Here is a 14,425-nt window from a genome sequence, read left to right on the forward strand (position 1 = left end):
TTTTCTCTTTTTGTCCAGCTGTAGACATCTGTAGCATAGAGATGGTCGCTTTCAGGTTCATTTGTGGGCAGCAGAAGAAAGGCATTTCTGGGGCAAGTTCGTCTGTCTTAAAGTGTCTACTCTATAAAATAGATAAATTGTTCTTCCCAATTCCCTTTCCTCCCTCTGTGAAGTGCAGTGCATGAGTGGCTCAGCTACTGACGTGCAGAGCTGTACAGGTAAATCCCCTGCTCTGTCTTAGGTGAAAACTGAAGGTGCAGCTGCTTTCTACCAACTTCTGCAGCCAGTGCAGGTACAGGGCTAGCAAAGTCACGTACTGCTCTCACTGTTCTGGGTAAACAGCTTTTCTTTCCCAAATGCTTTCAACGAACCTCCTAAAATTGGTACCCACTCGTCAATTCTGGGGCTTGTTGAGTTGGGTCCGGAGAGGAGACCTTCATCCTTGTTTTAGCCAGTGCTTGCAGCTTCCCCTTGCCATGGGACTGATGGAGGAACGAGTATTTATGAAAGAACATAGTAGTGTTGGCCATTTACAATTCATGTTATTCTTTCAAAGCAAGTGTTTGCTTCTGTGTTGTAACATTTCCTATTCTTTTCTTATTCAGCTAAGATACTCTCTGGGATTAATCAAAGTTTTGATTCTAAACAGATTGAGATATCTTGCTGGTTTTCAGTGGTTGGGTTGGCTCTAAAATGCATTTTGCCTGCATACAATTAGGCTCTTCAATGAAGTCCCCGCTTTTGCTTCTCATTTATGATAATAGCTGTTGTGACCTTTCAAATTCCAAAGCAGTGGCAAAATACTGTCAGCACAGCGAAGTGAAAGATGAGGAACAAGAGTGACTGCGGTCAGAAAATCCATGAAGAAAGCATTGGGAGTAGTACAGTACCTATTTTGAAAGCAAGATGATGATAAAGCTCTTTTGTAAAGCATATGGGGAGAAGAAACAAGGCTTTTGGAAACAACTGCCCTTGAGTTGTTTTATACTTTTGGTTTCTCTTCTTGCTAAGCCTGCTCTCCTCATCCCACCAGAAGCGTGTGCGTGGTGTTTTATGAGGAGCTTTAAATGGTGCCCTGAAAAAAAATCTTGTTGCTTCTAAAAACTTGGCAGGAATTTCTTTCTTGTGGTGCTGTTTTTATTAAGGGGATGCTATGTGCTTGGGCCACCAGACAGAGGGCTATTTATATCCAGCACGTGGAAGTGTCAAAGGAATTAATATGCTCCAGTTTCTCAGCATTCCTATAGAAGCAAAGGACAAAAATAGTAAATGACGTGCTTTTGCCACTCCAGGTCATTAAAGGTACAATCTCAAGCTTGCTGACTTTGGTGGGCTTTGGAGTATTGTATGACTGAGTTATGGACGCCGATTAATTCAACTTCTCCACCATCATTAGAGGAGAAAGGTGTGAAGTCCCATCCTGGCTGCTGTGGGTGAGAAGAAGGCAGACAAGCTAGCAAGTCTCAGGACGGACTCAAACTGGTCTAAAACTGAGCTGTCAGTGAAGGGGATGCTAACGTTTCCTTTACAGCCTGATGCTCCAGCTCACTTCTTTGATCTAGGTGAAAACTAAATCCTCTGAGAGGTGAGTTTCAGCCGAATCATTTGCTCCTCACCTCACTGGAGAGCTGCACAAGCCCCAGTGGGGGTGCTGAGCAAGCACTGGAGGCAGGACCGCTCTTTTCAGTAGCGATGGGACCTTTGGTGGACTCGAGCCCTTCACAAAATGCCCATTTAGTGCGAGTGCACGGCAGGTGAGAATTAAGTAGCAGAGATTTAGAGTACCCAAGAGACTAGGCGTTCCTTGAGGTTTGGCAGCTGTCCTTGAACAGCTGCTTTATATACTTCCCATTTGAAGCCATTAATTTGATTATCTTTTTACACTCGTTTTCTGAAATATCTCTTGCCTAACCATAGCTTTTTACACCTGTCGCATCACTGAGCCAAACTGAAATAGTTTCAAGTAAATAAAAACAATGTAGAAGTAAAACAAAATAGTTTACCTGTGAAAGCCTACCTTGGTTTTCATGTGAGCTTTGAAATTAATTTGGTATGGCAAAAATCCTCTGACAGATATAGGAAAAATTAACCATTTTTTAAGTGACATTTATGTTTATGAGAAGAGCTTTAAGCTCTTGAGTGTTTTTTTGTGTTGTTTTTTTTTTTTTTTTTTTAATAAATGGGCACTTTACAAATGCTTTCAGTTAATGGATTCCTTGTGCAGTTTTGAATACAGATATGCATGGTTTCAAAATAGCTTAGGCTTTAAAGTACCATTTACAGAGTCTGATTGTTATGTAAGGATGCTCAGACACTCCGCCTAGGTCACTGATGGGTTCGGATCCGTAGTTTGGGTTACAGGCTTCCCTGCAGAGAGATGTGGTAGTGCTGGTGTTCGATTTTTTGCTCCCTTTGAGATTGGGAAACTGAGTTTGTTTCTTCTAGAACTTTGCAAAATGCCAAACCATTGTTTCGGTGTGGAGAGGGTTACTTCTGTGAAAGTTGGATGTTTTGGTCCTTTCTCCCAAACAAGAAATACAAAGGGACACTGAGATCTCCAGCCGTGGTGGGTGTCTGTGGTTGCTGCAGGGACACCACGTACATTCCTTCCCGTGGAATGCACTTGGCGTGGCATTTCACAAAATGGGCTGCCAAACAGCTTCAGACAAGAGCAGCTTATTTCCAGGGATGGCCATCCTGCGAGGCGACACGTCTTTCCTACAGCTGGAGAGAAGGGTGTGCTTCTAGGTATCCCGGCAAGCAGGAGGATTGCCTGGCTGTGCGCGGTTCCTGGTGAGCAAACTGGAGGGATTTCTCTGCACGTGTACCAAGGATTGGTTTGGGTTTGTTAAATATTTCTGTAGTCACGTTGAAAATCGCAGGTAATTTGCAGTCTGCTGCAGTCTGCTTCTTATGCTAATACAATTCTGTTTGCAGGGGTGTAAGAGGGAAGCCTGTTGTTGGGTTTATTGATCTTTGGGGTATCGACAAGCTGCAAAATAGTTTTCACAGATGGCAAAACAAACTCGGGTGTCTAAGGTAAGGTGGTGAATTTGGATGATCTACTTCTGTAACTCAGTGAAATCCAACAAGGAGCATAGGTTTTGTCACTTGTAGTTGCAGAAAAAATCTTACCAGAACACTTGGTAAGGAGCTGCATCTGACAAAGCCTGCCTGTTTTCCTGTTTGGGGAGGGAGAGTTGGTATTTATCTCCAGAAAGAAACCCCTTGGGTTGCGTGAGGTGCTGACTGTGGCCTGTGATCACTGGGAGATTACAAACTAAGCTCCATGGTGTCGGTTGTGAGGATCTGTAAGTGATACAGTACTGTTTAATGTAAAAGTTTGTGATTTTTCTTTTTTTTTTTTTATAGGACAGACTGCCTAAAAATGTGTCTATCATGCACTCCATTTCTTCCTCACTAAAGCATCAGATTTTAATAAAGGCAAGATCAAAACGATGTTTGGTTAGCCCCTTTCTGACGAGGGGCTAGGATTTTCAATATTACAAAAAATAGTTCAGCAAGAATAAAGTTACAGAAGCGAATTAGATACTCAAATTTAGACAAAAATATACTTACAGATTTGGCAGTGAAGCAGAGTATAAAAATAGATGTTTCTGGATACGTTTTACAGAATGTGTTTAAGCCAAGAAAATTTCTTGATGACTGTGTGAATTGGAGTGGTAGATGGTTATATATGGCCTCAAGTGTTCTTCAGACATCGAGAGAACAGCAGTACTGAAATAAAGTGTAATAAAATTCTTATCTGAGCCCGTTTTAGAGAGACATCCTATTTTACAAGTAGAAATAACTTTGACATCTTCGTGCATCAAAGGGCTCACTCTTTCAGATAGGTCACGAGCATTAATGCTTCTGACAAAGTCTTCTTTTGCATGTTCTGGATTCAGAAGAAGATGGGTTCTCTGGATTTTTAAAGGATTGCCAAATGTTCTGGAGCTGGAGAAGCTGAATTTCTCAGGGTCTGCTGATATTAGTGGCATGGTGTTTTGAAATAGTCTTTTTTTTTTTTTTTTCCTTTTCTTTACTGAGTTCCATTTCTATGGAAACAGATACACTGTAAGATGCTTGTAGAGAGGTACTTAAAATTGCCAAGTAGTAATAGCAGCATCTGAAGAAAAGATGGAGGTAGCTAAATTAAGCACTCCTTTAACTTTCTTGTGTTAACACAGGATGTTGCAGCCTTGTTGATTCTTGTTTGATTCTTAGTTTCATTTGCCATCCCCTCGTTCCTGTACCCAGTTATGTTCTCTGAGCTGCGGAGTTGGGAATAATCTTGGTGAGACGGTGGGTAGCAGAGGACTGTAAGCCTCTGGAGCCAGTAGAAGAGCTACGAGACTGCAAATATAACTGCAGGGCTAAATATTTTAACCAGAGAACCAAAGCCACCTGGAGTCATTGTGCAGGAGGCTTGGCAGGGACATTGGTGTGCATGTTGTGCTCGTAGCTAGCTAAAAAGTTTTCCAGGAAAATAATAATATTAATTTTTAAAAGCTCTGAAACTACATTTTAATTGAGAATGCAAAAAAGTTAATGAGACTATTGTAATCAGTTATACCTGGCTCAAACTTCTAAGTCCTTTAAACTTTTAAGTCCTTGATACTATTGAGGCTTCTGACCACATTATCAAAAGATAATTGAATCCTTATTCATGTTGATGCTAATGCAGGCACATGTCAGATATGCTGTCGGTAACTCTGCTTTCTATCAGCGTATTGATTGTAATAACCTCTTTGCTTCCACTTGAAATTTTTCTCGGAGCATGAGCTCGTGGCTTTCCTGCAGCACCGTAGAAGACAAAAGCAAATAAAAATACTGTGGTTCCGTCACCGCTTTCTTCTTGCCTCGCTAATTAATATTCTGATTGCTTGTTTTAAGTGATGACTGCCAATGGCATTTGTTGGTAATTTGAGTGAGAAATGAAGTCAAGGAGCAGCTTCATGACAAAAAGATGGTTTACTCCTTGCAAGGTGTGCTGTGAGCTTACATGGTTCTTTTTTCATAATCTTGCCTGTCATGAAAACAGTGAGTGAGCAGTACTAGACCTATGCGGCTGAGCTTCACCAAACGGATTGGATGCTCATGTAAATTGCTTTTATATTATTTCCCTGAGCCATGTCAGTGACAGCTTTCAGACTTGGATTCAGTATTGCTTTGCTATTTCAGAAACGTTGCGGGAGGGCTATTTGGCAGAGAAGATGGAGTTTCATGGCCACGTTACTCACCAATCTTCAATCAACAATAAATACTTTTAAAGGGTTTGGGCTTGAGAATTATCACTCTTCAGCCTTTGATGTACAATACAGGTGTCTGCAGTAATAGCTGGCATTCACTGATAAAGGCCAACATCCAACCCCATACGTGAAAGGCTGACTGTAGTCCATGGATAAGTCCAAGTAATAAATTTTGCCGTAGAAACTTGGTCCTAGATATGCTGTCCTTTAGAGAGCAGAGCCTGTTTATTCATCTTTAAAACAACCCAGCAGTTGCCAGTCCTTTCTAAAATTTATCCAGTCTGCTTCATTGAGCAAACGCAAGAAAAAGGTTTCTTTGTTAGGGACTGGGGTATTTAGTTTTCCTTATTGATTAAGCTGTTTCATGTTATCTCGAGAGAAAAATCTTCCAATTTTCTTAAACTGTTCATGTCAATGGAAAATTTTTGCCTTTTAAGGATTATTTGAGATGCTCTTTGTAAGATCTGACAGCAATGTTTGAAATACTCGCGGGTTGATCGCAACTTGAAATAACAATTAAAAAATTGGGGTTACCAGTGGCCTTCAGTAGCCTGTAAGTGGGTGGCTGGGTGATGTTACTATCTGAAAAGCGAAGCTTCTTGCTCTGTCTCTTAGGGTTTAATTCAAATCTTGGAATTGATTTGATTTCAGAAATTATTATGCCATTTCTTGAGCCTTCTCAGATCCCTTGTACTGGCTCACTCAGACAACGCAAAGACAGACACGGAGAAGCTGCAGTGGAAAGGTTAGAAAGGCTATTGAACTCCTTTTGGCATCCCTTGGCTCCTCTACCAAGTGGAGGAATGGCTCTAGCTGGGCTTCTGCATGAAGTGAAGCAGGTTCGCGCTCCTGCATGTGATTCTTAGGATTCCCGTGTTGATAGCTTGCCATTTTCTAAGCAGGGCACAGGCACAGCGGTGTATTTAAACTCCTACAGAAGGCAACTTTTCAACAAAAGGAAACAGATTTTGCAGAACGCAGTATGGCTATGCACTAATAAAATACTTTAAAAATACTTCACCCTTTCACTTAAGCTTTTATCCTGCCTGAGCTTGCTCACGCTGGCTAAATAGGATGCTGCTGCTGCTGCATCTCAGCTCGCAGTAAGGTCGTGTGGTGTTCCTGCTTTGAGTAGTTTGGAGCAATATAACCAGAACTCAGGAAAAAAAAAATCTTCGTTTTGATCTATTTCTGCTAAAGCTGTTTTAACAGAAGTGCCTGAAGTAAATGAACGTTATCCCTTTCCCGGTAAACGCTGGGTCCGGTCACTTCTTCCCACGGGCTGCCTGTTCGTTTTGTTACGGCGCTGCCTGGCTGAGGTCTGGCAGCTGGGAAGGCGCTTACGGGACTCCTGTCATTCCCCGCTGACCTCGGGGGTACGTGGGGTGGTGGTGTAGAAGACTGTGCTAGAAGCAAAGCCACGACCATCTGGCGTATCTGATGGCTCTTGGTTCAAACCCACTAAAATCGCAGCTGGGTTCCTCTCCCTGCACTTACCAGTCCCGTAATACATTTAGAGAAGTTTTGTGGCTTCAGAGGTGCAAGAGGATCCAAAATATTTATCTCCTTAATGAACAGTCACGAGTTCTTTGCGTGAGCAGCGTTATGAAGTACGAGTACCTACACGAGGTCGCTTTTGCTTCTGGTATTTGCAGGCGAGAGGCTGGTGGCTGCAGGCACCTACTGGCTCAGTCGAGCTCTCTGATTTTCACCACATCACTTGAACTCCCTCGTGGACTGATTACCTGGCATCTGTTTTGTTTTGTTTTCCCTTGGAAGGGCGAGGGTGTTTGTTTGTTTCCATTTTCCTCTACCTGCCAGATTGTGTTAGAACAGCATTCCCAACATTGCTTTGTTTCTAAGCCCTGGCTTGTACCGACGAGTGGCAATCTAGCATCTGTTGGGCTCCTGCCATCCCTGCTGTCTGAGGGAGGCAATTTTCCCTCCTCTGCTATTTGTGTTGGTTGGTTTGTTTTCAGACAGAGCAGCCCTACACCCTACAAAATACGGGGCTGAACGAGGTGCGTGTTAATGCTTGTCTTCAGCGTGCAGTGCATCGACCACAGCCCGTTGGACCCGATGCCACTTGGGGTCACACCAGGTACACCAAGTCCCACCGAGCCCTTCTTCCTACATGCTCCTGTTTAGGAGCATCTTCCTACATGCTTAGCATCTTCCTACATGCTCCTGTTTAGACATTTTCTAAACCTGGATGATCTTGAGTGGCGCATGATCTGCGCCATTAACCGTGGGTGTTTCAGCAAGACTTGGAGACTCTTTAAAACATTTCCATGACCTTTCAGGCAATACCTGCCGTGATGTACATTGAGTTTTTGTCTTTTTCTCTTCCATGTCCAATGCTAGGGTGCCTGCTGCTTCCAGAGTTGGATGTACATTAGGTGTCATCTCTGCATTTATCTAGTTCAGTTGTTAGCTCGTGCTTTGGATCTAATTTTGAATGTTTTTCCCTTGCTTTGTAAGCCTGTACATTTCTTTACTTAAAGTTGTTTGAATTACGTCCTTCATATGGAACTCTTTGTTCGATAAGTAACAAAATTTTGTTTGTGCAATATTAGTTACATGCTTCCACCTCTATTTAAAAAAAAATAAAAAGCAACAACAATGAAACACTCTGCTAATCTGTAACAGTGGGATGTAAGACTGGAAGAAAAATAACTTGGGAATGAAAGTTTGTCTTGCTCAGTTCACTTTTTTACCAGATTTTTTTTCCCCTCAAGCTGTCGTGCAGTTACTCCTGTGTCTTTTAAGTTGACTTTAGGCTCTCAACATGGCCATGACTATTTCATTACATGTTTGAAGAATTGCTTTGTTGAAAGTGGTGGAAGTTGTGGTTTCTAATAGCTTCTGGGTAATTATTTTATATAGCCTCAACTGACCTCATCACGTTTCTTAAACCAAACATTACTTAAGAGTCCTGCAGTTTGTTGTTCCTTTACTATTACATTGCCATTATTACATAGTAATACACGCAAATGGATGTCGCACAGAGTTTTAAACCTAATAAATTTCCTTTTAGATGAAGAGCTTGGCTTTTTCCTCTACCCTGTTCTGGTTCTGGCTGCTTGTAATGAGGCAATCCTTTTCTGGAGCTCCAGCTGTTCCCAGCTTGTGCTGCTCATCGAAAAACCCTGCTAGCAGAGGAAATGTGGTAAAGCCCTGCTTCTGTCTTGGCCAGGCTAGGTGCACGGGGAGGAAGAAAAGGTGAGGTTTCTGGAGGAATAATAATTCTGTTAGAAACCATAAACGTTCAGGAGATGGGCTTTGACTTTACAGCTACTTTGATGTGGTAAGTGTCTGTTTGCTATGCAGTGAGTATAGTGCCTAAAAACAAGGATGCTGCTGGTTTGTTTTAATCTTCTTATTGTAAACCCTCAAATTAAGATAGGGTCAGTCTTTCCATTCAGCGTAATCTGAGTCTGATTTGAGAAGATTTGAGAAAATTGTTGTTACCCACCCTTCTTACCATAGCGGAGGTAGAGTTGCCAAGACGTGGTTAAGAAGAGTCTAACTACATCCAGAAAACCTTGGTTACTGCTTTTGGCTGGTGGTGGTGTGCACGCACATTGCTGGGCTCTGTCCTGAAGCACCGTGCCACTGGGGCTGCCAAGGCATGCAGGGTGCACTACACCAAAACAAACTGCACGTTAACCTTCTAGCGTATCTGTTCCGCATTTTGTGGGTTAAAGGGAGTAAGGAATAAATAAAGATGCACTTCTGATGTTCTGCGTAGGTGTTCTCAAAGAGAAAAGAGTGAAGGGCTTAGTGCACTTCTAAAGGCTGTGTACAGGGACAAATCTCTTGCAGCTGAGCAGGAGGCGGTGATGGCATTGCTCTCGGGCTTTTGGCACTCCTTAATACCTGTCTGCTCTCTGCTGAGAGCTGACTGTCCCCGTGGGTCTGCCACATAGAGGCATTACGTGGTCCCTTCCTAACCTGGGCTGGCAGTGGTCTGCACTACCTTATGCTCTCCAGCATAGTTTTCAAAAATCAAGATGATTTCGATGCAGCCATGCCTGCATTGCAGCACAGTCTGAAAAATGCGAGAACAAACAAAACTTCTTGGAAATCTTTTCTTTGCAAGAGTTTCATAGACCTTGAGTGAAGCCTCAGCTCCGGGATTCAGGCTGCCGCGTAGATCCTGCAGTTGTCGTCGACTTTTCAAAATGCAGTATGGAAACGATACACAGCCTGAGCATATGGGGTAGGTGCATAAACTTGTATATCGCTTGTATAAGTGCTCATTAGCGTGCTACTTCTTGAAAAATTATCTGTGTGATGTAGTATAATTCTCCTATGAAACTCTGGGGACCAAATAAGACTGGGAAGTAGCGTAGGAATGCTGATGTGAAGGGGGTGGAAATGAACAGCAGCAATGGCTCGCTCCAGAGCAGCTGGGATCTCCCTGTTTTGTACGAATAGCAATGAGCATTGTCACTTAGCCCTTGATCAGAATGGGTTGTGCTGCCATCATGAGGAAACTCATTACAAGTAGCTGCTTCTACAATGCCGTTCTCGTTCATCATTTAAACGGTTTTAAGACAAGACTGGTGAAGCTCCTTCAAGTTTCCTTGAGTATGCCTACAGAATTAAAAGCATATCTTGGATAATTAAATTACTTAAAAAAAAAAAAATCTTTAAAAATATTTCAAGCACCAGGATTTGGAAAATACAGGGTAAAATGTAACAGTGAATCTGGGCAGCTCTGGTGGTTGGGTTTCTGCACTTCTGGTGATTTTTTTTTTTTTTTTTAAGATATCCAGTGAAGCCTGCAATATACTTTTCTTCTGAAATTTTGAAGAAAAAAGCATAGGACACCTTCTGTAGCATTCTGGATCCATTATGCTGCTTTTAGCCTGCAAAGAAGGAAAAATCATATAAAATAACCCATCATTTATGATGTGAAGCTTATGACGTATGTTTAATCTGAACAACCACTTGGAAGCTCCTGTAATGGGATTACAGTGTCTCTCTCTATGTTAGATGTCAAAATTTGTTGGACCAAAGATAAACTGGGAATGACTTTGTCTTTAGGAAGTTTTTCACAAAACTGACTCAGGAATAAATCAAAATTTCAAGTCTTGTGTAGGATCTTAGAGAGTAATAGCTTACAGGTCCTCTGGTATTCCCTCTGCAATTTCTCTATAGCACCAAATGTTTACCATGTGTGTGGGAAACGTTACCTTGGGTCTAAAGAAGTCCTTTGGGCGGTTTTTTGTTTGTTTTTAAGTATTTCTAGAGCCATGAGCATGTTGAGTTTCTTGCATAATTTTTCTTTCTTTGCCAAAAGCAGGAAACTTATGCAAGCTTTTCACGAGGCTTCATGTGGCTTCAAAGGCTTTCTCTATGCAGAAAAGCAGTTCAGCTTGTTGGTGCTTCCTTCTTCTACATTCTTTTCTGGATGACATAGCCAAATTGGAAAACAGGTCCAAAAATCATCACGTGCCTCTTATCTGTGGTCTTGTTCTTTTCTCTTGAAGGGACATCAGTATCACGGATGCCATAGTTTAATGTTCCCTTCTATTAACTTATAAAGCATAAAAGCTGATGCAGTTGTATTGCTTTTTTCAGCATCCTAGTTTGAAGACTAATCTATCTCCCTTTCCTCCTTTTTAAGTGAGAAAACCACTGAAGTGTAATAGAGCAGCCTTGAAGTACATTTGAGATTTTTAATTTGTTGAATTTAAATGCTGGGGGAAAAGAGTGCTCACTCGTTTGAGGCAGAAGTGGTTCTACTCTGTGTGATTTCGGTAGTGTATTTATCAACCATTCCCTTTTAGAATTAAAAATTGACGTTAAAACAATGTGTACTTCTAGGTAAGGAGACGATTATGGTTTTTGAAGAATGGTAAAAATGCAAACTTCTAGGCAAAACAGCTTTGTTTTTTGCAAATGCCCGAATATGATGAGCAGACTTGATGTGGCAAATGGATCCCAACTTCTGAAGGTGTCAGGGACAGAAGCAGCAGCAAAGAAATCATCATGGAGATGACAAGGAACGTCTGAAAAGGGAGCAGAACAGAAATGAGTGAGTGACCAGGATGGGGAGGCTGTGACAGGGAGAGCTGGGAGCCTCTAGGGTGGGAAGTGGGTGCTTGAATATCTAAAATAAACGGATAGGGCAATCTAAAAAATATCTCTTAGCAGGTGTATTCATGAAAAATTCCTATAGGCAAAAAAAATAAAATAAAATTCCTTGCAGTCAGGGCTTGTGGGAATTGATTTTTCTGATAGCTCAGTGTGGAGAAAGCATCTGCAGCATCTTCTGAGAAGTGGCTGGAAGGATGGGAAACCAAGATTTCAGCAGTCGCATGTAGCTGGGGCACCGCAGGAAGAAATTCCTCCTCTTCCACCTCGTGCAGTTTGTGGGAATGAACAATGTGGGAACCGGTGTCAGGTTGTGCAGGTAACCAGTGAGACTTTTGTATGAAGTAGGAGAGCGAGAGCCTGTCAGCACCGTGCAGCCGAGGTGGAGCAGCTCCCTTCTGACATTGCTCTGAGCCCTTTGTGTGCCTGTTTCTATTTTTAATGCACCCCTAGGAAGGCCCGTCTGGGACGTGTTTGCGGATGGAACATTATGTAAATCTCATCTCAAAGCACAAATAAGGTACCGTTGGCTAATTAACATGATGATTCCAGCTTAAAATAGCTTATACTAAGCAGAGAGCGGTATTAGCTTGCAAACTTCACGAGCACCTGCAGTGAAACGTAGAGTAATTAAAAACAAGTGTTGAGCTATGATGGACTGTGGCTTTCCTAGATCCTGTCATCTGGTCGGTGTCAATGCAGCCCCTTGCGTGGCCTTTACTCCTGGAACCGCTTCTTTGCATGGATTTGCAAATCTCATTTATTAGGTAAATCAGAAGAAATGGGCGTATTTCCAAACCTTGAAGTTTTTGATCCTGCATTGACGAGGAAAATAAAAGCTTGGAGCAAAGTTTAATTTCTCACATGCATATTTGGTGACCTGGAAGGGAAACAGAAGCCTTGCAGTTCCCCAAATTTTTATCGTTTCCCTTAAGAAAAAGAGCATGGTAGTTTTGCCTTGTATTTTTTTACATCGCATTTTATTGCAGTCAAAAGAACTTAATTTTAAAAAATAAACTGTCTGTGAATATAGCAAATATATGCTTATGCTATAAAGACAGACCTCTTTCAATTTTATATTGAAAAATTTTATCCTGTGCAGGCCCCTTGCCCACTTCAGCTCCTAAACCTGGTAAGCACGGCGCACGTGAGAGAGAGGCCGTGCTCTGCACCTGCAGCATAACAACTACACTCACACTGAACACATCTCCTTCGCTGTGATGGGACTGGCAGAGAGCGTGGTGAGCCTCTTGGAGGAAGCGGGCTGCAGAATGTGTAATATCACACAAACAACTTCTTTGAGAAAAAAGGCACAACTTTTCTGGCAGCTGGGTGTAGTAGGAAGAGCTCTAAGGCAAATTTAATAGAAGCAGCGTGGCCTACTCCAATTAGCGTGAAACACTCAGTTATTATTTTAATGCCGGGTGTTGCTGAGACAGAAGAACTCGGCTACCAAGAGCAGTTTGGGTGAGTCTTTTGGTTGGTCTGTGAGGAAGTTTGTTCCAGAAGATTTAGGAGCAGGTTGAAGTGATCGGAGCAGTCCTGAAGGCAGCTTTAAAACAAAGTGTAACAACTCCTGATAATGTAGTTCTTTAAAGTAGGAGTCAGTGGGACATGTCAGGGCTCTTTCAACAAATCGAATACCTTGCAAAATTGAAGAGATTTTGGATTCGTGTCTGAGGAGAAATTTACAGATTCAACCCACCCGTCCCCAAGTGCTCCTGTTTCAGAAGAACACGCGCTGAAATTGTGCCTGCAAGAACTGTTTCTGCTCTGCCTAGAGGAATTGATCCAAGGTGGGATATTTTCTTCAGAGATGGTATTTAATTTGGCTTTGCATAACAAGATGATTAACTTGTTCTAGATGGGATGAAACCCAGAAAGCGATCGTCTGCAAATGTAGTTTGGCAAAGCTGCTGTCATCGCTGCAAGAGAAGTGTGAACGAGGCCTAACGTAACACATCCAAATAATGCAACTCTCCTAAAACATCCACTGCCAGGGGTTGGCAGCTATCTGGGGTATAGTATCTTGATCATAGTTTGTTTGGTATTGAACTTAATTTCCTTTCTCTTGAAACAGAAAGCGGATCTCCAGCAGGGAGTGGTTCTACCAGCAGTGCAAAATCAACTAACATGACACGCACAGATTTATCTTGAGCTGATCACGTTCCGTTTCTCTTAACCTACAGCACCAAGGCACCTTTAGTCCGCTGCCTGTGTGCTGCTGGCCTGCTAGGAGGAGACAGCGAGGGCAATGAGGTGGGCAGCCTCTGCCCTGGGCTTCGTCCCTCCCCTTTCTTTCTTCCCTAGGCAGAAGGAGGGCAGTGGCGGCATTAATGAGTTTTTCAGCAAATGGGGAGAGAGGAGGCACGGTCCTTTTTAATGACCGTGCTTCGCTTTTGAATCCTTTTGAATGCTTCTGCTTAATCATGAGCATGGTTAATGGCTGACTGAAGCTGATGGTCTGTAAACACTGCTATGCAAAAATATTATCTTAGGTATGTGTTGGTGTTCAGCCCTTGCAAATAGCTTGTAATGCTCTGTTTGAAACCCTCTGTTTTTTCCTGCGTTTTGTGTGCTGAATGCCTCAGATAACGCCTGGGGTTTGCACCGCTCTCTTGCGAGCCCTTTGGGCTTTTCCATGCTGTCACTTTAAAAGCACGGTGTTGATTCAGTGCCACGTTTTCCAAAGTTTGTTTTGTGATTAGTTGTGATTAGAATACCTGCCTGGGAGCTGAGTGCTGCTATCTGAAATAGTTGGGGCGATGAGTGCTGGGCACTCCTGGCGCACGCTGCTAGTGCCCGGTCTCTGCCTGTGCTCACTTTCCACCCCGTGAAGGACCCCGACACGAGGGGTAGGATCGTTTCTCCATCATTGTGGACTTTGCCTTCAAATCGATGATTGCTTCTTATCAAAGTGAATAAATATTGTCATTGTTTCAAAAAGTTTAAGTAGATTTTATTAGGAGGGATGAAGATTGGAAGTATTTGTAATGCCTTCTGAAGTCATTAGGTTGCTCTAGCAGTCGGAAGCTGAGCTATGAATGAAATCAGGCCTTATCTCAGAA

At 42.5% G+C, this 14,425-nt stretch overlaps 1 protein-coding gene across 8 annotated transcripts in view; it reads left to right on the plus strand.

Annotated features, from left to right (window-relative positions):
• The window catches only part of PLEKHA7 (pleckstrin homology domain containing A7), a 132,514-nt gene that overhangs the window by 20,560 nt on the left and 97,529 nt on the right, over positions 1–14,425 (plus strand). For 4 of the 8 annotated variants that reach the window (XM_068685172.1, XM_068685177.1, XM_068685173.1 and 1 more), the window contains exon 1: positions 2,603–2,793. The exons of the other annotated variants lie outside the window; for them this stretch is intronic. In XM_068685172.1, coding sequence (XP_068541273.1) covers positions 2,618–2,793 — 176 coding nt within the window. In that variant the 5' untranslated portion in view covers positions 2,603–2,617. Of the gene's footprint in view, positions 1–2,602; positions 2,794–14,425 lie in introns of those variants that run through there. 8 annotated transcript variants of the gene reach the window in all.

This window comes from Anas acuta, chromosome 5 (genome assembly GCF_963932015.1).
Source record: "Anas acuta chromosome 5, bAnaAcu1.1, whole genome shotgun sequence".
Lineage (NCBI taxonomy): Eukaryota > Metazoa > Chordata > Aves > Anseriformes > Anatidae > Anas > Anas acuta.